The 24,822-nt window shown below is 31.9% G+C and overlaps 3 protein-coding genes and 1 long non-coding RNA gene across 4 annotated transcripts; 1 reads left to right on the top strand and 3 right to left on the bottom strand.

The window, feature by feature from the left end:
• Positions 1-283: 283 nt before the first annotated feature.
• Positions 284-3,771, bottom strand: LOC126665851 (uncharacterized). Its single transcript, XR_007637710.2, has 3 exons — positions 3,513-3,771; positions 1,636-1,735; positions 284-501 (listed from the first exon to the last, which is right to left on the bottom strand). It is a non-coding gene; the product is annotated as an uncharacterized LOC126665851 (long non-coding RNA).
• Positions 3,772-16,880: 13,109 nt separating this feature from the next.
• On the bottom strand, positions 16,881-18,186 carry LOC126666199 (uncharacterized). Its single transcript, XM_050359200.2, has 3 exons — positions 18,056-18,186; positions 17,723-17,805; positions 16,881-17,069 (listed from the first exon to the last, which is right to left on the bottom strand). The coding sequence occupies exons 1-3, from the start codon at positions 18,132-18,134 to the stop codon at positions 17,040-17,042; spliced, it is 192 nt and encodes a 63-aa protein (XP_050215157.1). The 5' UTR covers positions 18,135-18,186; the 3' UTR covers positions 16,881-17,039.
• A 1,578-nt stretch (positions 18,187-19,764) lies between these two features.
• Positions 19,765-21,356, top strand: LOC126680141 (uncharacterized). The gene is made up of 2 exons (XM_050375202.2): positions 19,765-20,207; positions 20,954-21,356. Exons 1-2 carry the CDS (start codon positions 19,958-19,960, stop codon positions 21,142-21,144), a joined length of 441 nt encoding a protein of 146 aa, XP_050231159.1. The 5' UTR covers positions 19,765-19,957; the 3' UTR covers positions 21,145-21,356.
• LOC126680134 (uncharacterized) lies at positions 21,266-23,567 on the bottom strand. Its single transcript, XM_050375192.2, has 3 exons — positions 22,577-23,567; positions 21,673-22,215; positions 21,266-21,593 (listed from the first exon to the last, which is right to left on the bottom strand). The coding sequence occupies exons 1-3, from the start codon at positions 23,429-23,431 to the stop codon at positions 21,492-21,494; spliced, it is 1,500 nt and encodes a 499-aa protein (XP_050231149.1). The 5' UTR covers positions 23,432-23,567; the 3' UTR covers positions 21,266-21,491.
• Between the last annotated feature and the right edge of the window lie 1,255 nt (positions 23,568-24,822).

Genomic DNA, 24,822 nt, shown 5'->3' with positions numbered 1-24,822 from the left:
CCGATGAAAACGTTTAAAAGACATGACTGGAAATCCTATAATCCGCAGTAATTCCTAACTTAGCCTAGTGACATTGTATATTGCTCCTAGGTAACACAACATCTACACAGACTAGCAGTGGTATCTCTGACCAACTGCACTCAATTCCCATATTAGCAGAGGTAACTGGACCAACTGCTCTGATACCACCTTTGTCACGACCCGAAATCTCGAGTCGAGACCGGCGCTAGGGAATGGGAGTGGTTGCTCCGAAACCCGTAGCAAGCCTGAAAAACACTATAAATTTTTCGCTTTTAAAAGAGACGTATGACACATTTATTAAATAACTGATGAGATAAAACATCAGAGTTTTAAATGTGCTTTAAAACATTTAAATACAATAAGACTATACTAGTCTACTGCGGACAACTAGAACTTAAAACCTTCTTTACAGTCTTTTATCAAAGTAGACTTCCGAGAAATAAACGTTCGGAAGCCTTCATCAAAATCGGACCAGCTTTCCTGAAAAATAATTCCACAACGTGGGTCAGATATACTGGTGAGTTCATGCCGTTACAAATAAATATTTCATAAAGTTAAAAACCGTTTTATATTTAAAATAACTTTATGTATTTTCGAAATCCTTTGAAAACATCTTTAAAACAATTGAAGTCTGAGCTCACACATAACATATTTCAATCAAGACTTCAATATCAAAGAATGTCAACCATATACGTTGACCTTTAAATTAAACCACATTTCTTAAATTCGTCCATCTACATTGATGGCGAAACTTATCAACACATCATACATGCATAATCTTATGGGACCGATAGCACAGCCAACCGATCAACCATATCCACAACATACATAAATATTAAGGGACCGATAGCACAGCCAACCGATCAACCTTATTCACCTGAGACCGATAGCACAGCCAACCGATCTAACATACACACACAATCCTGACATCGATAGCACAGCCAACCGATGTAACACACACACACAATCATGACATCGATAGCACAACCAACCGATGTAACACACAATCCTGACATCGATAGCACAGCCAACCGATGTAACACACAATCCTGACATCGATAGCACAGCCAACCGATGTAAAACACACACACACAATCCTGACATCGATAGCACAGCCAACCGATGTAACACACACACACAATCCTGACATCGATAGCACAGCCAACCGATGTAACACACACACACAATCCTGACATCGATAGCACAGCCAACCGATGTAACACACACACAAAATCCTGACATCGATAGCACAGCCAACCGATGTAACACACACACACACAATCCTGACATCGATAGCACAGCCAACCGATGTAACACACACACACAATCCTGACATCGATAGCACAGCCAACCGATGTAACACACACGCACACAATCCTGACATCGATAGCGAAGCCAACCGATGTAACACACATTCAAGCATAAACAATTGCATAATAATTTTCAAAACTATGTGTGTACCTTTCTATATCAAAATAATATATACATATAGTATATACATAAAACATACATCGATACAAGGCATGTAAACATATAACACCGCAACACATATATCACACAGTATGTTAAAATATGAGACTTTACGAATACCGAAATGTAAAAACATGTACTCACAGAAACCGTTTAACTACGGTATTACTCCGTCAATGCTCCTTTAAACAACTCCGTTAATTCCCTTGGTCCTCCGACTCGATAGCTCGACAACTTGTCGAATCTAGTTAGGATCAAAATATTAATTCTCTTAATTAATAAAATCCTAACTCTAGAATTAACTCTATACAATATTAATTCAATTTAATTAATTAATTCTAATCCCCAAATAATTTCTTATTTAATAAGTTCATAACTTATTTTATTCATGTAATTTTTTCTTTACTTATCTCTTTTTACACATAAAACCATTATTCAGAAATATTCATTTAAATATTTCATTTTTCATAAATATACTTTATTATATAAAATATATTTCCTTATATCAATAATACTTTCCACTTCAAGGTTAATTATTTAAATTTATTAAAACATCCCCGTATTATCTTAAATTCCACTTTTGGTTAAAATACCAAAATACCCTCAAACTTTTCAAAATTGACCATTTAGGTCCTTTCGTAATTCAATTGATTTTAATATCGACAAAATTACTTAAAATATCCAAAATCATTTTACCTCAGATTATTAACAAATGTAATCTGGAAACTTTGGCTAACATACCATGTAGCCTTTCAACTTTGGAAAAATACGATTTAACTCAAAAACTCTAGTTTTCGGCAAACATATCCAATTCTTTCAAAAATCATCAAGATTCTTTAAAATTCTCAAAATCATTTCACATCAGATTATACACATCAATAATCTGGAAATATGGTTAAAATACTGATTGCTCCTTTATTTTTAAAAAATAATACATTTTAAACCTAAAACTTTAAATTTTGACAATCAAGTCCAAATCAATTGAAAATCACATCAATCAATCCTTTAAATAGTCTAAGCTTACTCATCAACTCAATTTTATGATCTCACATTTAATTCATAGACATGCAACACAATTTAGATTAAAATCGAAACTTTTAATTTCTTAAGTATTCATCAATTATGGATAATCCAATCAAATTAACCAAAACATATTTATTTTAATTATCATACTAAAACAGCAGCCCCAAAATTAAAATAAATTATTTTTCATAATTTTAACAATTTTAACAATTTAAAACCGTATAAACAATTAATAATCAAAACCGATTATTAATCCGTCAAAACACCTCAACTAAATCAATTAAATTCCATAAATAATCAACATATACATTTCATACATTTTTCATGAATAATTTCTGTCCGGAAATTAAAATGACAAAAATACCCTTTTTAAACATTTTTTTACCGATTAAACTATTATAAAAATTAAACCCGATTAACAAACCATTAAAAATTCACCATTAAACATTTATTCACCATCAACCCAACATCTAACTCAAACATAAACCAATTTATTTCCAGAAATTTAAAATTCATTTATTTATCATTTTTAAGCGATTTTTAAGCCTTTAAAACTATTAAAAATCGAACTCCAAACCATTAAATTAATACCCGAAATGTTTAACATTTTTAATCCACAAAAATCACACTTTAAAGCATATTTTAACCTCATGAAGTAGATCAGCCCAGAAATTAAAAATAATAATTTAATTTCACGGAAAAATTAATTCAAAACCGAAACCCATCTCTTTAAACTAATTACCCACTATTTTTAACACTTTTAATCCATGAATATCACATTTTTAAACATATATAAAAATAGTATTTAACATCAGCCCATAAATTAAAATTAATTTAATTTCCCATATATAAAAATTAATTCAAACCGAATATATCAAAACTATACACAAAAACCGAATTAAACACAATTAAACCACAAATTTCAACAACTAAAACACATAATATAAGCTTATTAAACATCAGAAAATAAACACAAAGTTTTGAGCTAGCGATTATACCTTGATCCTACATGCAATTGTAGATTAGTAATTAGCGGGTGATTTCCAACGTTTTTCGTTAAGGAATTATTGAGAAATAACAAATGAATAATATAGCTAAGGGTAAATGGTGAGTTGAGAGCATTCAACAATGGAGGTAAAAGAAATTTGCTGGAAATGAAGTGGGGAAGAAGACTTAGGATATTTATTAGTCTAGGCAAAATTACAAGTTTGCCCTTGTGGCAATTTCGTAAATAAAAGTAACTTTTGCAATATTCGAAATTAAACTTTCTCATTAATTTCCGAATAGTATTTCATGAATATTAACCTCCAAATTATCATCTCGGGATGTCTATTTTATTTTATAATAAATTTTCTTTATTAATTCTGCAGTCCAATTGCAGTCCGGCTAAAATATACTTTTTCGTCCAAAAATTCTCAAATTTATTCCTTGGACTCCAAATATATTAATAAGCTTCCTCGATTATTTAAATTCTCAATTTAAACTTAAATAATACGTTTCCTTAGTCCTGATTACTTAAATCCTGACGAACCCAGCGGTTCGATTTGAGCTGCATTGTTCTTTAAATTTCTGCACTGTTTTTCATTCAAATTTTATGAAATAAAATTCATAAAATTGAAGAGGACGTCGATAGCTTCGATTTGACATATAGATCATCGAATTCTGATGTCGGAATAGGAAGATATGAATTTTGGAAATTCGTCATTCCAAAATTGTCATATTATTATACTTATCCAAAAAAAATTTAAAATAATTTCTTATGATTCCAATATTTTTATGGGCTTCCCTACGTATTTAAATTCTCCATTTTGAATTTAAATATCCCTTCTTATAATCCCGATCGTCCAAATTACGACATATATCTTAATTTAATAATTCAAAATTCCGGGTTATTACAGCAACTCTTACTTCTGTTTATTTGATTAATAGAATTCATACTTCTCATAATTTTGGCTTATCTCCTTATGAGAGATTGTATGGTTGTCTTCCAGATTATTCTTCTTTTCGTGTTTTTAGTTCTACCTGTTTTGTTCTTCTTCCTCATGTTCAGCAGAGTATGTTAACTTCACGGTCTGCTATATGTGTTTTCCTTGGTTGTGGTGCAGGATAAAAGGGGTATCGTTGTTTTGATCCAGTCAGTCATAAGCAATATGTTTCTCGTCATGTTGTCTTTCTTGAACATATTCCTTATTTTACAATTCCTGATCGTTCTCACAGTATATCTATGCATGATCTTATTCACATTGATCCTTTTACTGCTGATAATGATGAGATACGTCGTGCTAGCCATCCTGAAACTCCTACTGGCCCCTCAACTACAGTCACTACCCAATCATCTTTAGAGACTGCGAGGATACTACTGAACACCGTTATCCTGTACGAAATCGTAAGTCTACTAAACAACCTGATTTTGCTTATTCTTGCCTTTCCAGTTCATTTTCTTCATTCCTTGCTTCTATTCATTGTCTTTTTTAGCCTTATTCTTTCAAAGAGGCAGTTTTTGATCCTCTTTGGCAGCGTGCTATGGCTGAGGAGCTAACTGTTCTTCACCAAAACCATACTTGGGATTTAGTGTCTCTTCCTGTAGGAAAACGGGCTATTGGTTCTCGTTGGGTCTATAAAATTAAAACTAAGGCTGATGGATGTATTGAAAGATATAAAGCTCGCTTGGTTGCTAAGGGTTAATCTCAGGAATATGGTATGGATTATGAGGAGACTTTTGCTCCTGTTGCAAAAATGACTACAGTTCGAACTCTTATTGCAGTTGCTTCTGTTCGTCGTTGGGATATCACTCAAATGGATGTTAAAAATTCATTTCTGAATGGCGACCTTCATGAAGAATTCTATATGGTTCCTCCTTCTGGTATTGATCACCAACGTGGTGAAGTTTGCAAACTTAGGAAGGCTCTTTATGGTCTCAAACAGGCTCCCCGTGCCTGATTTGAGAAATTCTCTACTGTGATTACTTCTCTTGGTTTTTGCCCAAGTAACCATGATTCCGCTTTGTTTGTCAAGTGTACCTCGGCTGGTCGAATTTCGCTTTCTCTTTATGTTGATGATATGATTATTACAGGTGATGATGTTGTTGGTATTATCTTGTTAAAGTCTAAGTTGACTCGAAGTTTTGCTATGAAAGACTTGGGTCCCCTTTGTTACTTCTTGGGTATTGAAGTTGCTTCTTCTCCAAAAGGGTATCTTCTTTCTCAATCTAAGTATATTTCTGATATTTTTGAGCATGCTCGCCTCTCGGATAACAAGACTGTTGATACTCCAATTGAGCTCAATGCTCGATACTCTATTTCAGATGGGTCTCCACTGCCAGATCTGAGTCTTTATAGAACGGTTGTTGGAAGTTTGGTTTATCTCACTATCACTCGCCCTGATATTGCCTATGTTGTTCACATAGTCAGTCAGTTTGTTACTTCTCCTACTACAGTTCATTGGGCTGTTGTTATTCGCATCTTGAGATATCTCTGTGGCACTCAGTTTCAGACTCTTTTGCTTTCCTCTACTCCATCTTTGGAGTTATGTGCTTACTCTTATGCTGATTGGGCTGGTGATCCTACTAACCGCAAATCTACTACTGGATTTTGTATTTTTCTGGGTGATTCTCTTATCTCTTGAAAAACTAAAAAGCAGGATGTTATATCTCGGTCTTCAACAGAGACCGAATATCGTGCTATGGCTTCTACTACTTGTGAAATTGTCTGGTTGCGATGGTTGCTTGCTGATATGGGCGTTTCTTTGCGGCGACCAACTCCTTTGCACTGTGATAATAAGAGTGCTATCCAGATTGCTCATAACTCGGTTTTTCACGAAAGGACCAAGCATATTAAGATTGACTGTCATATTACTCGCTATCATCTTCAGAATGGCACATTGACATTGTCATTTGTTTCTTCCTCCTTACAGCTTGCAGATTTGTTTACTAAATAATTGTCATCTTCCCGCTTTCGTGTTTTGACTGACAAACGCTCGATGCTTATTGCTATCGCATCATGAGTTTTAGGGGGGATGTTAGCATTATTAATATCTATTGGAGTAATGGCCAAGTATAAGACCTGGAGTTGTGGCAAAGTATAAGACTTAAAGTAGTGTCCAAGTATAAGATTTTTCCTTTATTATTGCTTAGCTTTGTTTATATAAGGGCCTCCTATATTATTTTAGGATTTAGGCTTTTCTCTTCTATTGTTAGCCTCTATTCCTTTGTATGTTATTCTTCTATTCAAATCAATGGTTTTGTATATCTCCATAATGTTGTCAAACACAAGACAACCATGAAACACCACTATAACATTAATTATGAGAAAGACTAACCTTAACGTGCCAAGAACGCGACCAATGGATGATTTGTGACTCGACGAAACAGATTTGCTCAAAAAAACGTATTGATTTTATCAAAGAAATGCTTTCAAGTTCCCCAACAAGATATGATATACTAGGTTTCTTGCTAGGGTCTTGAAGACATTCTTGAACGAGGTTGAGAACTCGGTCTAATTCCGTAAAAGGGCAATCACCTTTCATACGAGGGTCAACCGTTCTAGCCTGCAAAGAATTCTAACAAGGGTAAGCAAAATATCAGTTCGTAAATTAAAAACTATAGACTAACATAAGTCAAAAATTATTTACCCATTCATTATTCTCAAAAGACTTGCATTCTGCTTCAGTGGTTTTCATGCCCCTTACAAGCTCTAATATAAATTTTCCAAGGGCATTAATATTATAATTAACCACATATTCTTTGCACTCTTCAGCTCAAATTCTCCTATAACCCTAAAATCACAATGATTCATATCATTGTGTAAATACTGTATTCCCCGTGCAGTTCCTGCAGCTATGTCGATTCTGGCATTCCGGTCCAGCATTTCTCTACATTGATCCAGATCTGCAAAAATGAATAAGTCGAACCATGTGTACGATGATTATTTTTCCTTGTGGAGTATTATTAACATAGCTTTTAACATCTCCTAAATACAGAAAAATGTTTTATCAATCAAATTGTATGAAGTCTAAAAATTTGTTAGCAGTTTCCCTTAAAAGTATGCTAGACATGAAACTCAAATTAAAAGCAACGTACCCTCTGGGCTTCTACTTTGACCTAAGAAATTTTTTTATCTACAAGTGATCAAAATCAAGACTTAACATTGCAACACAAAGTCTTCCAAGAACATAAAAACCAAAAAAACAACACTACATAACCTTAGCCACAGTTCACATCACTTCAAAGTGTATTTATATATAGGTTCAGAGTTTCTAGGTTTACCCTAATACTCCAGACAATGCTCATCTATACTATATATAAATGCATGGATTGGGGGGCGGGGGGCGGGGGAAAGACAAATTTACCAAATTATCCCTTTAAACTGAATAAAGGTTTTATGGTCTTCTAATTATTTATTTATTTAAATAAATACCAAAGATATAGTGGTAATTTCCTGAAATACATGTTTTGGTAACTTATTTACAACTTTACCTACCAAGTTTTGACTTTTTTCGAATTTTTTTTATTTACGAAAAATACTTTTTTTTTCTTTTAATTTCACAAATACCTTTTTCGGTTTTTAATTTTGGTTTTTGGTTTTTTCGGTTCAGTCGACTGAACCGACCGATTGCACAACCTTATTTTTCAGTTTTTAATAATTTTTTTTTTGTAGATTGTTTTCCTGAAATTTTTTTATAGTGTACCAATAGTGTATATATAGTATTTTTATAGTGTTTTTATAGTGTAAGATTGGTGTATACATAGTCTGTATATAGTGTAATTATAGTGTATTTATGGTATTTTGTAGTGTTTTTATGGTCTACACCATAAACACTGCAAATACACCATAAACACTGTAAATGCACCATATATATACTAAAAACGGCAGAAATTCACTATAAATACACCAAAAACATACTAAAGCGTAAATATATTATAAAAGTAATACAAATGCTCCATAAATCAATTTATTATTTACAAAATCAGTAGCAATAAATAAATCTATGAACAAGAGATACCAGAATTAATAATTATATGAATAATAGAACAATTTTATAAACTAAAAATTATAGATCTACAATAATTTATTTACAAAATGTTTAAATCATTATAAAAACCTAAAAAATTACACAAATCTAAAAACGAGTAGAGAAGTCCATAGCGAGAACGGAAGAGACGAACGGACTAGCGCAAACGGAAAAGACGAACGAAAAAACGACCGGAAACGACGAGAAATCCATCGAAAGTAGACGAACGGAAGCGCGACCGGAAAGACGAACGGAGAAGACGAACGGAAAAGTAATTGGAGGAGACAAACTGAAAATCAAATGAAAAAGAAGAAGAAAAGAAGAGAGAACTTTGAAAGAGAAGAGAGAAAAAAAAGAGTAACTATGTAAAATTTTAACTTAAAATGAGATAAAACTTCTTTAAATAGTGTGTATTTTTCGTAAATAGGTAGCGTAGGAAATAAGGGAAAGATAGGACAAAATGGTGTAAATACTTGAGAAAATTACACCATTAACTAAAAAAAATGAAAATAATTACAAAATTGCATGTTGACTTCTTTTATTGACAAAAATCCTAAAAACATTTACAAAAGTACCAAAAAATAAAAAATAATTACAAACATACGGTGTATACTGTGGGTATAATGTCAGTATACTAATAAACTAATATTATATCAACATTATACCAACATTAAATCAAAATTATACCAACATTATGCATACTGAGATTTCATTAATATTAAATTAAAATTTACCAAAATTACATCAAATCGTATACTAAAAATTAAATTAATAATATACCAAAATAATACCAACATTATACTAAGAGTATACACATCAAAATATACTGAAAATTTATTATTACACCAACATTACACCACATCGTATACTAAAAATTAAACTAACAATATACTAAAATTATGCCAACAATAATTCTCTAGTTCATTACCAACTATAGTAAAAAACACATACAAAAAAATTATACATGTTATCAACTAGAAAATATAAAAAAAAAATTATAATCGATATACCAAAACTATATTGAAATTATACCAATAATAAACCAAATACTATTTTTAAATTATTTGATTTATTGTTTTAATATTCCAAAATTATACCATAATTATACTGACATTATACACATCGTACTTGTGTAAATAATTTTCATTTTATGGTAGTTTTGTAATTAATTTAAATCAGTCGAATTATTGTAAATAAAAAAAGTTTTCAGGTACTTTTGTAAATATTTTAAAATTTTAGATACTTTTGTCATCGTCCCTAAATACTTTGCCAAAAACAGGTATTTGAAAAATAATCCCAAAAATATTATAATTAGAGTTTTAATTAAAATATAATTGTATTACATATAATTTATTAACTATATTCTTCCTAATTTGTAGAAGTGAAATAACAACGTTTAGGAATTAATCGTTTAATTAATTACCAACTCTATATTATGAATAGACTTAATTAGAATCGAATTTTATTGTATTGTGCGTAATTTTCTAATTGGTAGAAGTGGAAAAGCATGTTTAGTATTAAAACATACTAAGAGTAATCGATACTCTTAAAATTACTCCACTAAAATATAGGTAAATTAAAAATTAATATACTACGTACTACTAATTTAATTATCATAAAAATTAATTAATTTTGTTAATACTCTTAACCCAATTGATTAAGATTAGAAGTGAGCATTAAATGTTAAAAACTGAATAATCGAACCAAACTAAATTTGTCAAACCGAAATATAATTTGAAAATTTAATTCGGCTAACAGTCAGAATTTTTAAATTATAGTTATTCGATTCAGTTTACGGTCACACCTAAAAGGTAGCGTAATAACCGAACTGATCGAAATTTAAAACCGCATAGTTTTGTGAATATACACTTTACCTTATTCTAACCCTAAAACCAAATTCTCTATCAAACAGCCTGAACAATTTTCTCCACTTATTCCACTATTCTTTTTCTCTTCTTTTTCGGCCCTAATTTCACTCTGTCTCTAATCTATAACCATTCCTCTCATTTTTGTTCTCCTCTTCTTTCCCAACCTTAACTAATTTCACTCCCTAAATTAATAGCCATTAGTAACTTTAGTTTTCAGCACTAATTAATTTAACTCTGTAGTTTATGTTGCACAGTTATAGGAGATTGTTATTAACATTTGATTTTTGTGTAATATACATGTACATTTTTTTTGAAATTGATCTTTGAAGAAAATGTTTAAAATTCTGGTTTATGTTGTACATGTATAGAAAATATGTGATTAGTACTTGATTTTTGTGTAACATACAAGTACATGTAAACTTCGGTTTTTGACCGAACATAACCGAACCAAACCAAAAAATTTCGATTTAGTAAAAATTTAATTAATTCGGTTTGGTGACCAAAATTTTAAAAACCGAACAGTTAGAGACTTTAACATGGTTTGGTGACCAAACCGACCGTTACTCACCCCTAATTTAGATAATTTCTAATTCAATAAAACCTCTAAATAATAGTTTTAGATAGACTTAATTTTACATTGACTAAATTTTTTAAAATAATATTAATATAATTATAACAAATTTAATTAATGTAATACTACATTTACTACTACTTTAATTCTTGTTATAATTAGTTAATATAATTAATATTCTTAATTCAATTTATACAACTACTTTCTAATCTAATAAAAAATTAACTAATTTAATATTGATTTAATATTAAATATATTGGTAGAGTTATAATAAATTATAAAAAATTATAAAAAAATACTATTGATATCACTTAATTATAAAAATAAGTAAGCATTATTTTATTTCAAATTAAAAAAAAAACAATTTAACATCGATTATTGACGAGTCATGTTACGAGCCACGTGCGTAGCACGTAATGCAAAACTAGTTATAAAAAAAATCAAGAACAATTCACTCTACAAAATCTAATTTTTTTGAGAATTAAGAACAAGTCACGTATAAAAAAATAGTTAAACATTATTATGTGTGAAGATAGTTTTATAAAAACCTTGTGGTCATATTCTGGTATAAGCTCCAGTGGTGAGTTAATGCCAGATTCTATTGTATCCAATGTCATCTGATTCTCCTGGCCCTTCGGGAGGAATCGATAGCTTCCTGCGAGCTACATGGTAAATTTCAATTCGATTTAAAACAGGTTACATAAGCAACTAGTGGCAGACTCAGAAATATTTTATAAGGTGGTCGAAATTATATTGAAATTTTATAAGATGAGTAAAATTGAAAATAAATAAATTTTAAGATGGGCAAACTATATAATTTAAGGTGACAAAATCATATATTTCAATTCCATATCAACGTTTTTTTAAAGGGACTCAAAATTATAAGGTGGGCGATTGTCCCCCATACGCTTTTCCTAGGACCGCCCCTGTAAGCAACTTACTGAAAAACCAAACAAAGGCAAGAATAGGTATAATGATGAGAAGTTTTCTAGGTAAATGAAAAGCAGGAGATACAGAAATGCAGATTGTGTAAGAAAATTACTTGAAAATAGAATCGATGTCTGTGAATCTACTAGAAATTTTAGTGTCGTGTGGCATTTGCTGCAGGAATAAATTCTAGGGCATGGGAATCGGTTCCAACTTGAAATCGTCAGGAGCTAGTAGTTGTTGAGGCATATCTGCAGAGGGCAGCGAGGATTCAACATAACACTAACGAAAGACCCACATTGCAAAAATTAATATCAAAGAAAAGACATTGCTAGCAAGAAGGAACCAAAAAACCATAGGAAAAGGGAATCTTTTATAAGTTCATATTGTTCTTGGTACAAGAAAGAAGGAAAAATAAATCTTTTCTAAGTTACTATCTTAAGATGTTAGGTGTTGACGAATTCGAATGCACAAACAACAAATCTAAAATCTTTGTTAATATGAATGATTACGTACCTAGAGTATAAGGTTCGACTCGTCTCCTCGAGAAAGATTGTTGGCTCGACCTACAACTGCAGCAATTCTCCATCTCTTAGTGAATGTGATTTCTTTCTTTGCTTTTACAAAACAATGTGTGACAGTTCTTAATCTTTGAAAACCAGGAGTAGGAAGTTTCTCTTCTATGAAAACCCAGGAGTAAATTTCAGTGGCAACTAAATGTTTACACTTTCATTGACGTACACGTGGAATGTGTCACGACCCATTTTCATGAATCGTGACCGGCGCTAGGGTATGGGTATGTTTGTACCAAAATCCGTAGCCTTGCGGATAACCAACTTATAACATTTAAAATAATGTACCTGCATAAAACCACATGCTCGGGGATAACCGAGACTTCAGCCTAATCTTGCAGTACAATATAAACAAGGCCGAAGGTACAAAAAAAACCCTCAACTTATTCAGAAAATACAAGACAGCCCTTAAACTTTTTTTGGGTCAAAAACAACCCTTTATTTTTTTTTCTGAACAAAAAAACCCTTCCGTCCAAAATCTCTGTTAAATGGTGATGTGACGCATAGGGAAAAAAATTCAAAACCATCCTTGATGTTTAAAATACTTACCAATTTTATGTTTTTAAATTTTTTTAATCATTTTCACCATCTTCTTCTTTTAAACATCAATAATTAAAACCAAATCAAATTTAACGAAACACAATCAATAATGACCTATTCTAACCACCCATTCACCCACTGATTTCCGGACCGCCGCCTCATCCGTCACCGCTCCACCCGCCACCTCCGCCTCGCCCACACTCCCACGCCGCCTCGCTCCATCCTGTTAGGGATGAACCGTTACTGTTCATCCCTAAAAATGATGACAACAGCTGTGTTTTCATCTCTAAAAGGGATGAACAGCCCCTGTTCATCCTTTTTAGGGATGAACATGAGCTGTTCATCCCTAATCCCTAAAAAGGATGAACGCCACTTTTGGCGTTTATCCCTTTTAGGGATGAACATGTCAGTTCATCCCATAAAAGGGATGAACTTTCATCCCTTAAAAGGGATAAGCATCTCAGTTCATCTCTTAAAAGGGATGAACAATGGATGTTCATCCCTTAAAAAGGATGAACACCACCGTCGGCAAAAAACATTGAATGCCGGAAAGAAAATTTCGGCGGTCGGTGAGTGGCGGCGGCCGGAAATTAGTGGCTAATTAGATTTTGATTAATTTAATTGGATTTTGAAGTGTTTATTTAGTTTTTTATAGGTTTAATTGAGTTTTAGTTTATAATTTTAATTAATTATAAGTTTTTAAATGAAGAAGAGGGTGAAAATGATTAAAAAAAATTTAAGTATAAAATTGGTAAGTCTTTTAAAAATTAAGGATGTTTTTAAACTTTATCCTTATGTGCCACGTCATTATTTAACAGAGATTTTTGATATAAGGGGTTTTTTGTTCGAGAAATAATAATTAAAGGGTCGTTTTGGACCCAAAAAAAGTTTAAGGGATGTCTTGTACTTTCTGAATAAGTTGAGGGGTATTTTTGTACCTTTGGCCATATAAACAACATAAATTTAAAGTACGCTTATCTCAAAATAATCTCCAACAGCATGGCAATATATAAAATACCATAAACACTGTAATCATGCCAAAGCTGATAAAATAATAGTTGGACCTATCCAACAAACAATAATCTAAAATATAAGTAAAAGGCTAAGACATAAATAATCTGATACTATTACTGCGGTCTAAGAGTTTAAAACAGTTCGACTTTTTTATTCTGAAAATAAAATAAAGATAGATAGATATATAGATAGATAGATAGAGATAGGGTGTTCAAAAATCAAACCGAACCAAAAACCGAATTAAAACCAACCAAAATAGACAATTAGGTTCTAAAATTATAATTTTTTCATACATTGTAGTTCAACTCGGTTTTGAGTTTTAGAAGACCGAAAAAACCGATATATTTAAATTTATTGATTTTTTTTGAATTACTATTATTTTTTAAAAAATAATACTATTTTCTTTCATATTTAATTCGTATAATGTATAAAACATTACAATTTGACTTAGATTTGATTTTTAAATTAATTATTTTTATTTTTATTTTTAGTTTTTTTGCTTTTTGATGAGTAAAATTCTAAAAAAATGCATTATTTTTCTATTTCAGTAAAACCGAACCAATATTTTTGGTCAAAGTTCCGACAATTTTCAAACCTTTAAAAAACTGATCGGTTTTAATAATTTTACCACCGAACGTACACCCTTAATTATAGATAGATAGATATTTATATTATATTAGTTGTTTTAATATTTTTATAATTATAAAGGATTGGAGCCAAAACTGCCTGTTTGAACCAGAATCACCGATATGGGTTTCAAGAAAGTTGGAACCGGCCTGCAACTAGCCTTCGCACAGTTCCAGCCCTATCTTGGTACGGTTCAGAAATTGACCAGTTTCTAGCCGGGTTTGATCGGGCTGTTTCACGGGCTGAACCGGCCCATGGCCACCTCTAGTATAAATGTTTCAAAAGTTTGGATTACCATAAAGTTTAATCTGTATATGAAGTAACAGGTCAGAAAAATTGATGACTAACATCAGAGTTTTATCATCTAACGGTGCCGATGATAGATTGTGGAGAGGAGTCAGTAGGAGGTATTTTATGAGAGGAGGAGTGATGTAGTTGTATTAGTAGAGGACTCATAATTTGGGTCTATTTATAATTATGACCACAACACTTAATTTTATGTTGCAATTGTGAAGTTGGCAGAACGGGTATCGGTTGGAGCAAAAAAAAAAAAAAAATAGGTATAACGATAAGCAGCAGCAGCAGCAGCAGCAGTGGAAGAATATGCATTAACTATGTGTTCTGTTGTGGCTTATGTCTAAATTAATGTCATTGGTAATAGTGATTTAACTATGGATATATTCGTTCTTCATCTTTATACTTTACATTATCGAACTGAACTCAATATGTTTGTCTATTCGTCTCTAGGACTAGATGAGAATTGGAGACTGCTAATTCTGTCAACTATGTTGCACGAAAACTTATCTATTCCCGTGTTTCCGCATTTCCATTAAAGCTTTTAATACTGCCAAACTGTATTCTTATAAAAAGATGTCATTTTTCCATTTCCGCGTTGCCGTAATTTCTATATGTTTTTGAAAACAGTAAGTCTGGAGATCAAAGATGGTGGTGTGACTGTTGGAATACAACCAGTTGAGATACTCCAGTCTCTTAATAATGATTTTGTTGAATTTGCCATTTTGGCATCTGCTACATAAGGGCAATGAAACTGACAATGCTCCATCCGTAAGTGAAATTGATTGATCAATAACAAGAACCACCGAAAAACAAAAACAATTTCAACAGTTTGATTTTAGTAGAGAGTAGGATTTGTTTGTTCAATGTAAATGCAACAGTAGATATGGTTATTCTCGGATAGGAAACACATAGATGCAATTTGTAAAGAAAACTATAATTGCTTTACCATGTGTCTATTTTAAATAGGAGAAACAAATTCAGAAGTAAATTTTTTTCTTGAGAATCTCAGTTCTGAGCTTTTCTGGGTGGCTGATCTTCTAAGCTATACTCCAAATGATACTTTGCTTTTGCTTTTTGATCTTATCTGCACTGCACAAGCTTTCTTTGAGATACAAGATGAAATCACGGAATAAACGATCTTGGTTTCTCATTCAATCTATAACTCACTAATTCCACCCTCTCGACAATTCCCACCCATACGTCGTGGTTCTGTTTGATGGCAGAACTCTGCAACAATCTCTTCATGGTGACTATAAAAGAAACTGTAATTCAATTAGCAGTTTAACAACATGAAGAGCATCAATTTATACACTTATTTATGACTCAAGAAACTAACCCACCTTCTGCCACCGAAGACTATCCGGCTGCTTCAGTACTACGATTGAGTTCATTTTCTCAGTGAAAGCCATCCTCCATCGGCTATAAGGTGCGTGGGATTTATGGCGAGTGTAAACACTAGCTATGTGTTTCCATCAAGTTACTATCATTCATAAAAACTAAATTGATATCGTTCAATAGAAAGTTAGGATGACAATTCTGATGATTTGTTGAACAATATGCAATCATGTTGAAGCTTCTCAAGTGTTATCCAAAGTTTTAGTTTTCAGCTGTTCCTTATCAAGCAAGAGTGAGTTCAAAGCTTTTCACACATCATAATTAGGAGAAACTGAACCGTACGGGCAAATTCAATTCTGTATAATCAAAAAAATAAATGAAATTTAAACACTAATAGAACTGAAAAAAAAAACTATCCGGACTAACTGAATCGGTGCAGTTCAGTTTGATTTTGAATAAAGAGAAAAGAGAAAAGAATTTGAATTGAATGCAGGCCCCTAATCAAGATAGATCACCAAACAATAAGTTTTTAGTTGAGAAGAAGCAGCAAAACTAGATGTCCAAATCAATATAGCAAATAGTTCTCATAACTAATGCAAAAAGCGATGATTCTAAATTAACCATCAATTAATTCAATGTTTTGATTCAACAAGGCAAAAGAATATCCATAAAATGGTACAGAACACGGCTCAACATAACAGAAAAAGAAGCTTATTTCGTGCTACTTAGCAGGGGAGAATGTTTGATGTCAGGCTACTTCATTCATCATTGCTTTTTACGCACACCTGCAACAACCTGCAAAATAATAAGTGGAACAGATTTCAGAAATTTGGAGAATTCTAGATAGAAGTAAAGACATTTCTTGGCAACGAACTGGCATCACTCATCAGCAGTGCCATCATCATGAACATGGCATGGCTAATCTCTATCATTAAGGGCCAGAATAGATAACAGTAATTATAGCCCACACAGAATCCATGATTAGCCATGCCATTAGGCTCACAGTGAAGTCGATAAATCCTACATTCCAAATCAATCGAAGACATTCTATCTGATAAACAATGTTTAAAAAACTAGCAAGAAATTGTCAGTTTCTTACTTCAAGATGGTACCTTCCTAAAAGATGATGTCAACAAACAAAATCATATGACGATAACTTCATAAGTCATAACCAGCCAACCAGGCCAGATTCCGTTAAATATGCAAATGATCTTTGATTTATCAGTTACAACAATTGTTTCCTATACTCTTACTGAAATCAACTTATTACAATATTTTAAGCACTCACCGCCATAATCCAATGAAAAGGTATTAAAAAAGTGAACAATTGCCACTAAATGCCGCTAGTATCACTATCAACTAGAGTTTAACCCTAAAATTCAAGTTCACAAGGAACAACCGTTGACTCCGATACACATCAACTTATACAAAAATTAAAGGATACGCACATCAGTCAAGGCCGGCTGAGGGACTTGCTTGCTCGTTTCAAACGAATCCAAAATCGGCCTAACCACAGCTGGAAGAAAAAGACCTAGCATTTCCACAATATAATAAAAGCTTATATAAATATGCATTCACTATGAATACATAAAATTAAGTCTATGCTGAATGAAAACCCTAACAAATAATAATTTCTAGAGGATCATCAAAACAACTATGATGCCCCTAAATTGAGGCAATTCAACAATTAAAATTCATACAACACAAATAAAAACCGGTATTACAAATCTGCCTAGAAAAAAAATTCAAATTAAGATCAGGTGATAAAAAATAATACAAACCAACACCGGCGATGAGGCAAGAAGCGGCTACAACTGGCTCCTGTACTACAAAAATTTTGAGCTTCCCCATTACTGTCATTTTTTTTTCTAATTTTTAATTTTTCTCTAATTTTTCAACCAAGAAGAAGATCCACTCTTTGCTCAGTTTTGATTCCTAAAGGCGGGCCTCTACTGGGCTTATTAAGCCCATTTATTGGCTCTTTAAAAGGTTTCTGAAAAAAAAAATATAAATCATTTTTAATTAGTAAATTTAAATAGTAAACTTTTTTAAAAAGTATTTAATTAATTTATGATATTAATAATGCACATAGTTCTCATTTAATTTCTCAAACTTTTTTCTTATTTGTTATATCTTGTAACACAACTACTTAAATAAATTATTATATTAACCCTACGACTATGCTAAACTTTGATAATCAGCTTTGGTGACTAGAAGGCGGACATTTTATCCGAAAAATGCACGACTCATCGGGGATCCAATTTGCCAGGAATTTGTTTTACACTAACAAAAAAAATGTTGTATATTTTGAAGATACATAGCGCTAAAAATTAGATGTAGATTAGAGTCTAAATTAAATCAAAAATATTTTTCTACATATAAAACACTCAATCAAATCCAAAAAGAAAAAGGATCAGTAACTATCAAGCTTCAAGATCTCTCTATATATATAGGACTCCAACCACGGTTATTGTATTATCTATTTTATTATTCATTAATTGTAGTTTTTATTTATCTTTCGAATTTAGTTTTCTTTAATTTAGATAAGTTTTTGTTCAAAAATTAGGCGTGAATTATTTACAAACTCTTATTCAAGATTTTTTCTGGTTTAATTTCAAGTAATTCTTTTTTACTTCTTTTAATTATGCAGTTCTTATTCATCATTGATCTAACTTCATATATGGCTAGTTAAATTTTTTAATTTAGAATATTGGAAGAATTGGGTGAATAACTAAATTGAACTTTAATAAACTATCTTTGTTTATTTATATAATTTTTTTATTGAACTTATGCTAGTAATTATTTAATGCTAAATTGATTTGTGACTAGACTCCCGTAAAGCAAACCGATTGAAAGTGGTAATAAGGACATAGTTACACAAAAAAATGAACCAATCCATTATGTTTGTAGTATATGATCTATATAAAAAACTATTGTTAATACGTTGATAAATTGTTGATTACTTTTATTATTCTGTAAAATGTGACCGTAAGAATAATTCAGGATGTCGGATTATAATCAATAAATCAACGACGTGTAAAAATAGAGAGTTGAAAAATATCGATTTATCTTTCATCGTATGTAATAATCAATAAGTAATGATTGATCGGTGTTAGAAACCAATTAAATTTAAGAATTTATATGAATGTAATATTTTAGGTTTATTAATCATTATTCTTTATTCTTTATTTTAATATTTTATTGTATGTTTTTAGTAGTTTAATCAAATAAAAATAATAAAAAAGATTATTTTTTAGCTTAAATAATAGACTAATTGATTTATTTAGTACTAAATTCATTCTCCGTGTGATCGATATTCTAATTTCTTTATATCCCTTTATTTGCGATATTGAATTTTGCACATCAATAATCATAATGAAGAAATAGTAATTTGATTTATCAAAAAATATAATCATATTAAAGTAGTAATGATTTATTTTATTAAGTAATATAATTACATTAAGCGGAATTGTAGATAGAGGAAGGAATTTATCCCTCATTCAGTCAATTGTCGTGGTCACGTGCCTTGCACGTGCATATCCCATTCCCGCCTAGAAATCCAAAGTCGTTATAAAAACCTAACAAACCAATAAACTTAATTATAAACTCTACAAACAAACAGTTACCCCTGTCATCTTCTTCACCCAAAACCCTAATTCTTGCTCTCTGTTAGTTTGTGCAAAATGCAGCAGAGACCGATTATAAGCTCATCTCGAGCGCAAGAAGCAGAGATCCCCGTAACGCAGCCAATTCAGCAACAACAATTCAAATATTCTCCGAGACACTCAATCACAGAGGATGATTCTTGGCAGCTTCCGCTCTACTCTCGCTCTTCAACTCTTTTCAAGAAATCTTCTTATGAGAAGCTGGTTCATGCTGTTCCCCTTGTTGTCTTGATCTGTCTCTTTACCCTTTGGTGGTTCTCTTATCCAGGTACTAAAAGATTACCCTTTTTCTTGTTTTGATTTCAATTTTTGATTTTTTTTATCTCCGTAATTGGTTTATTTTGATATATTGGTTTCTGGTTTCTGATTTAATTTGGTATTAATTAAATTTGTTCAAGATTACCCTTTTTTGGATATTGTTAAAGATTGTATCTTTTCTTGTTTTTGGTTCAGTCTTTGGTTTGTTTTATTTACTTGGATTTTTGATATGTATCTCTTTAATATATTAATTTCTGAGTTCTGATTTAATGTGGTAATAGTTGATTTCTTTCAAGATTGCCCTTTTTTTTGTTTTGGACTATATTAGTATTTGAAGGAATTAATTATCCTTTTAGTTTCAATCTTTGCATTATCTTCTTTGTCGGGTCATGATGATTATCTTGGTTAACTAAGTTTTATCACCATATATTGATTCTTGGTTCTGATCGGTAATGTTGATTAGATTGTGTAGATAACAATCCATAAGCAATTTACAGTTTCTGTTCTTTATCTTTATTCGTCACATTGTCAAATTGAACTCTATATGTTTGTTTATTTGTCTATGAGAATTTATTAGAACGGGAATCTACTAATGCTGTCAACTATGTTGCTCAAAAACTTAATCAGTCCCGTGTTTTGGCATTTCGTTTAAACGCTTTCGAAACTCCCAGACTCTACATTTAAAACTTATTCTTGTAAAAAATGTTATTTTCTGATTTCAGCTTTGACTTAATTTCTGTATTTTGTTGGAAACAGTAAACCTGGAGATCAAGGATGGCGAGATTGTCGGAATACAACGAGTTGAGATGCTGCAGTCTCTTGATAATGATCTTGTTGAATTTGCTATATTGGCTTCTGCTACACCACCAGAGGCAGCAGTTTCTCAGAATATCACAATGAAGAACAACGAAACTGATAATGCACCTTCGGTAAGTAAAATTGATTGATCAATCATGTGCCAGATAAGATGGAAACGAAAAATCAATAATTTGATTTTAGTATAGAGCAGGATTTGTTTGTTCAATGTAAATATAACAGTAGATATGGTAGTTCTCTATCAGGAAATACTTAGATGCAATTGTAAAGAAATCTATAAATGCTATTGAGCATGTGTCCACTTTACATAGGCGAAATGAATTCAGAAATGAAATTTTTTTCTTGAGAATCTCAATTCTGAGTTTTTTGTGTGGCAGAAGTTGAAAATTTGATCTTCTGAACTATATTTCTAAATGGCACTCTTTGTTTTTGCTTTTTGTTCTAGTCTGCACTGCAAAATCTAGGTTCCTCGTTGCATCTATAATTCACTAACTTCGCCCTCTCGACAATCCCCCACCCATAAGTACAGTGTTGTGGTTCTGTTTGATGGCAGAATTCTGCAACAATCTCTTCTTGGCGACTGCAAAAGAATTTGTGATTCGTTAGCAATAACAACACAAGTAGAGCATTGACACTTTTGATTCAATCAACTAACTAACCCTTTGCCATCGAAGACTATCCGGCTTCTTTAGTACTACGACTGAGTTAATTTTCTCGGGAGAAGCCATCCTCCATCGGCAATAAGGAGTGTTGGATTTATGGCGAGTGTAAACACTAATTATCTGCCTCCTTGCTCTATCATACTTAGTATTACTCATATAGAAAATGAAAGGCTTGAGACATGGATGTTTTGTCACAGGCCTTGTGTTGAATGCATATGCAGTGTAATCGGCTTTTCGATACCAATTGAGGAATGTTCTTGTGGGCATTTCGAGCTCTCTGGGAGAGATAACTCCTCTCCAGATTTGAACGACGAATCCCCAGGAAACTGAGATCGACCAGTACCTTTTCTTGTCGTAGCAGATTGATTGCTGCATTATGCTGCCTGAATCAAGGGCGACTGATTGGAATAGATGTTGTATGGCTTTAGCTCTAGTCATGTGTGGAAATACTGGCTGTACTACATCTAGGTGATGAAGTGTTGCCAGTGGAGTCACAGGATGAGCTCCTAGAAGGCCTAGTAGGTCTCCGTAGACATCGTACTGCATAAGCATAATCAACAATCAATCATTTCTGATCTATCAAGAGTTTCAAAAGCATTTCCGTAAACAAACAATTTTTTTAAAGAAAGTTTATGAGTTCAGATTTAGAGTTTCAGAAGCATTTCTGGAAACAATAACGAAACAGTGAAATAGAGGATTTGATAGTGTGTCGTCCACTAGGTGCATATGTAGCATGGAAATAGAAATATTAAAAAGGAAAACGTCATTTTTTATACAAAAAGAAAGTATACAGTTTTAGTGTTACATAAGCGTTTTCAGAAATATAAAGAAACGTTTAAATGTAAGATTCGAGAAGTTTTGGCTCGGGACTCGAAATTCTGAATTGTTCAAAGAGACATACCTGATGAAATCCAGCTTCTTTGGTTAGTGGTACACCAAGCTCAGCCATACAAGCCTGAATCCTGTCATCACTGCCATACAATCCAGGATATCTCTGAATGCATCTATCTTGCATCTTAGCCAACTGTTGCGCCAACGGGTAACTTATCGCAAATCCACCACCCCCATACGCCATAGCATAAGAGAAATATATATTCTGAAGATGACTTTCCGATGAGCTACCAACGTAATACAATTGCCTATGATCATATTTTGACAGAATTCTCACCACATTGTCGACAACGAAAACAGTATCGTCATCTCCCATAACGAACCACCTCACATCCTTCAATCCGAGCTTCAACGTTTCAGAAATCACCCGAGAAATCCTGATTGCTGATCGGTGTCCTTGCCTATTCGAGTACTTAAATTTCGAGGTATCCGAAGAAACTCGAATTTCCGGCAAATTTTCGTTTCCTCTAGTCCTTACTCTTCTATCCATCCAAACTATCCCTCGTGTCTGCCCCGGCTTCCACCATATCTTGACATACTCCTTCCGCTTCTCCCACAAATTCGCGGACGCTGCAATCCCGAAAACAATGTGCTTTAATCCTGTCTTGTAAGACTGTGATCTTTGAGGTATTTGAATAGGTTCTTGTAAGGAAACATGTTTTGGTTCTTGTTCTTGATCTTGATCTTTTTCTTGGTCGTTAAGGTTCGTCATATTGCTTAGGAATTCGAGATTTTCTTCGTGCGTAATGCATTGACGATCCTTGATTATGAGAAGATGATAAGAGTAGATAATGTATAGCATTGCAAAAATGAAAAACAACCATATCATAGTCTTTCTAAATCCTAATTGTAGCACCCTTAACATTTTCTTGATTCTTGGCACTAAATTTCAAGTAATGTGGTTGATTTTTGGGTATAGTTTTTCTTATTTTTGCTTCAATGGAGATGGAAATGAGATTAAGAATGAGAGTTCTTCGGATCTAAAGCAACAAAAATGTAAAAAAGATGAATTATATTTCATTTTAATTAATTATTTTTGGTTTTGGTTTTGTGGTTTGAGATTAACAACTCAACTGCGAGTATTTCTCAATAGAAGTAATTTATGAACCATATGAAAAATAATTTTTTTAGTTATTAACTTAATGACACATTTAGTCTAGTGGTGTTAGGATCCCATCAAGCTACTTAACAACTTTATTACTAAGTTATACTTGAATGGAGTATAGAGTCTTATTTAGACAATATCAATGTTTTTAAAATGGCCTTATGGTCCAAAAATATCTTATCCTTTTCCACTTTCTTAGTTGTATTCTAATTTTTTTTTCCAATTTTTAGTTTCAATTATATATTTTTTTAAAATTATTTTTTTACTCTTAATAAGTTTTAATTATGTCCTTGATATTTGAGACGTAGTCTTAATAAACCCTTAATGTTTAAAAAAATACTAAAATTTGAGACTGTGTCAAAATATAAAAGACATATTTGAAATTTTTCCAACCGAAAAAACTCCAATACGGAATAAATGAATACAATGAAAACTAAATATCAAAAAATGAAGTAAAATAAAAGATTTTAAAAGTTTGAGATATAAATAAAAAATTTGAAAAGGTGAGGTATATTTTAATGATTAAGCCTTTTATAATCCGATTGGACCGATCTCACTGGTTCGACTAATTCGACCGGTTTAAATTGGATTGTTATTAATTGTGGAAAACAATTGAAAAAAGAAGAAGAAGAAAATTCAAATAGTTGAAATAAAAGTGAAAGAAAGTACATTTTAACAATAAAAAAGAAAGGATGAACCATGAAGTTGAATCAAGTTATAAAATCCATACTTATATACAAAATAAAATATAAATTACATGGGAAAAAAAACCCTAGCCGTCTCTCTCTTTGAGAAACCTCTCAAACCCTAGTAAGTTTTCTTCTTTTTGTCATTTGGGAGGTGGTTTTTGGCCATTCTTGGCCTAAAATCACCTCCCTAATCTCTCATATTCAGTCTTTTTAGCTTTTTTTATAGTTATTGTCTTTAATTTTGAATAAAATTTCTTTCTTAGCCATTTATGGTCTAGATCTAGAAATTATTTTCTATTCTAGTATCTTAATTTCATTAGATCTGATCTAATCGAAATTAAGAGTAGTTTTTTTTTCATCGTTAGAGATGAAATTGTTTTTTGCGATGCAAGCGACTTGGATCTCTAAAACAATTAGAGCCACCATCTTACGACGGATTTCACCAAATATCGGTATGTTTTG

This window comes from Mercurialis annua, linkage group LG1-X, assembly GCF_937616625.2.
Source record: "Mercurialis annua linkage group LG1-X, ddMerAnnu1.2, whole genome shotgun sequence".
Classification (NCBI taxonomy): domain Eukaryota; kingdom Viridiplantae; phylum Streptophyta; class Magnoliopsida; order Malpighiales; family Euphorbiaceae; genus Mercurialis; species Mercurialis annua.
This window is presented reverse-complemented; position numbering and strand designations above follow the sequence as displayed.

Bases quoted from the DNA above. Each gene is read 5' to 3' on its own strand.
- LOC126666199 (XM_050359200.2), bottom strand. From the start codon at position 18,134: ATGACAGTAATGGGGAAGCTCAAAATTTTTGTAGTACAGGAGCCAGTT. The intron at 17,806-18,055 runs GTTTGTATTATT...TGGAAATGCTAG, and splicing joins TTGCCTCATCGCCGGTGTTG to GTCTTTTTCTTCCAGCTGTG. The intron at 17,070-17,722 runs GTGCGTATCCTT...ATTATTTTGCAG, and splicing joins CTCAGCCGGCCTTGACTGAT to GTTGTTGCAGGTGTGCGTAA.
- LOC126680141 (XM_050375202.2), top strand. From the start codon at position 19,958: ATGCAGCAGAGACCGATTATAAGCTCATCTCGAGCGCAAGAAGCAGAG. The intron at 20,208-20,953 runs GTACTAAAAGAT...TGTTGGAAACAG, and splicing joins TTGGTGGTTCTCTTATCCAG to TAAACCTGGAGATCAAGGAT.
- LOC126680134 (XM_050375192.2), bottom strand. From the start codon at position 23,431: ATGTTAAGGGTGCTACAATTAGGATTTAGAAAGACTATGATATGGTTG. The intron at 22,216-22,576 runs GTATGTCTCTTT...ATGCTTATGCAG, and splicing joins AAGAAGCTGGATTTCATCAG to TACGATGTCTACGGAGACCT. The intron at 21,594-21,672 runs GTTAGTTAGTTG...ATTCTTTTGCAG, and splicing joins ATAGTCTTCGATGGCAAAGG to TCGCCAAGAAGAGATTGTTG.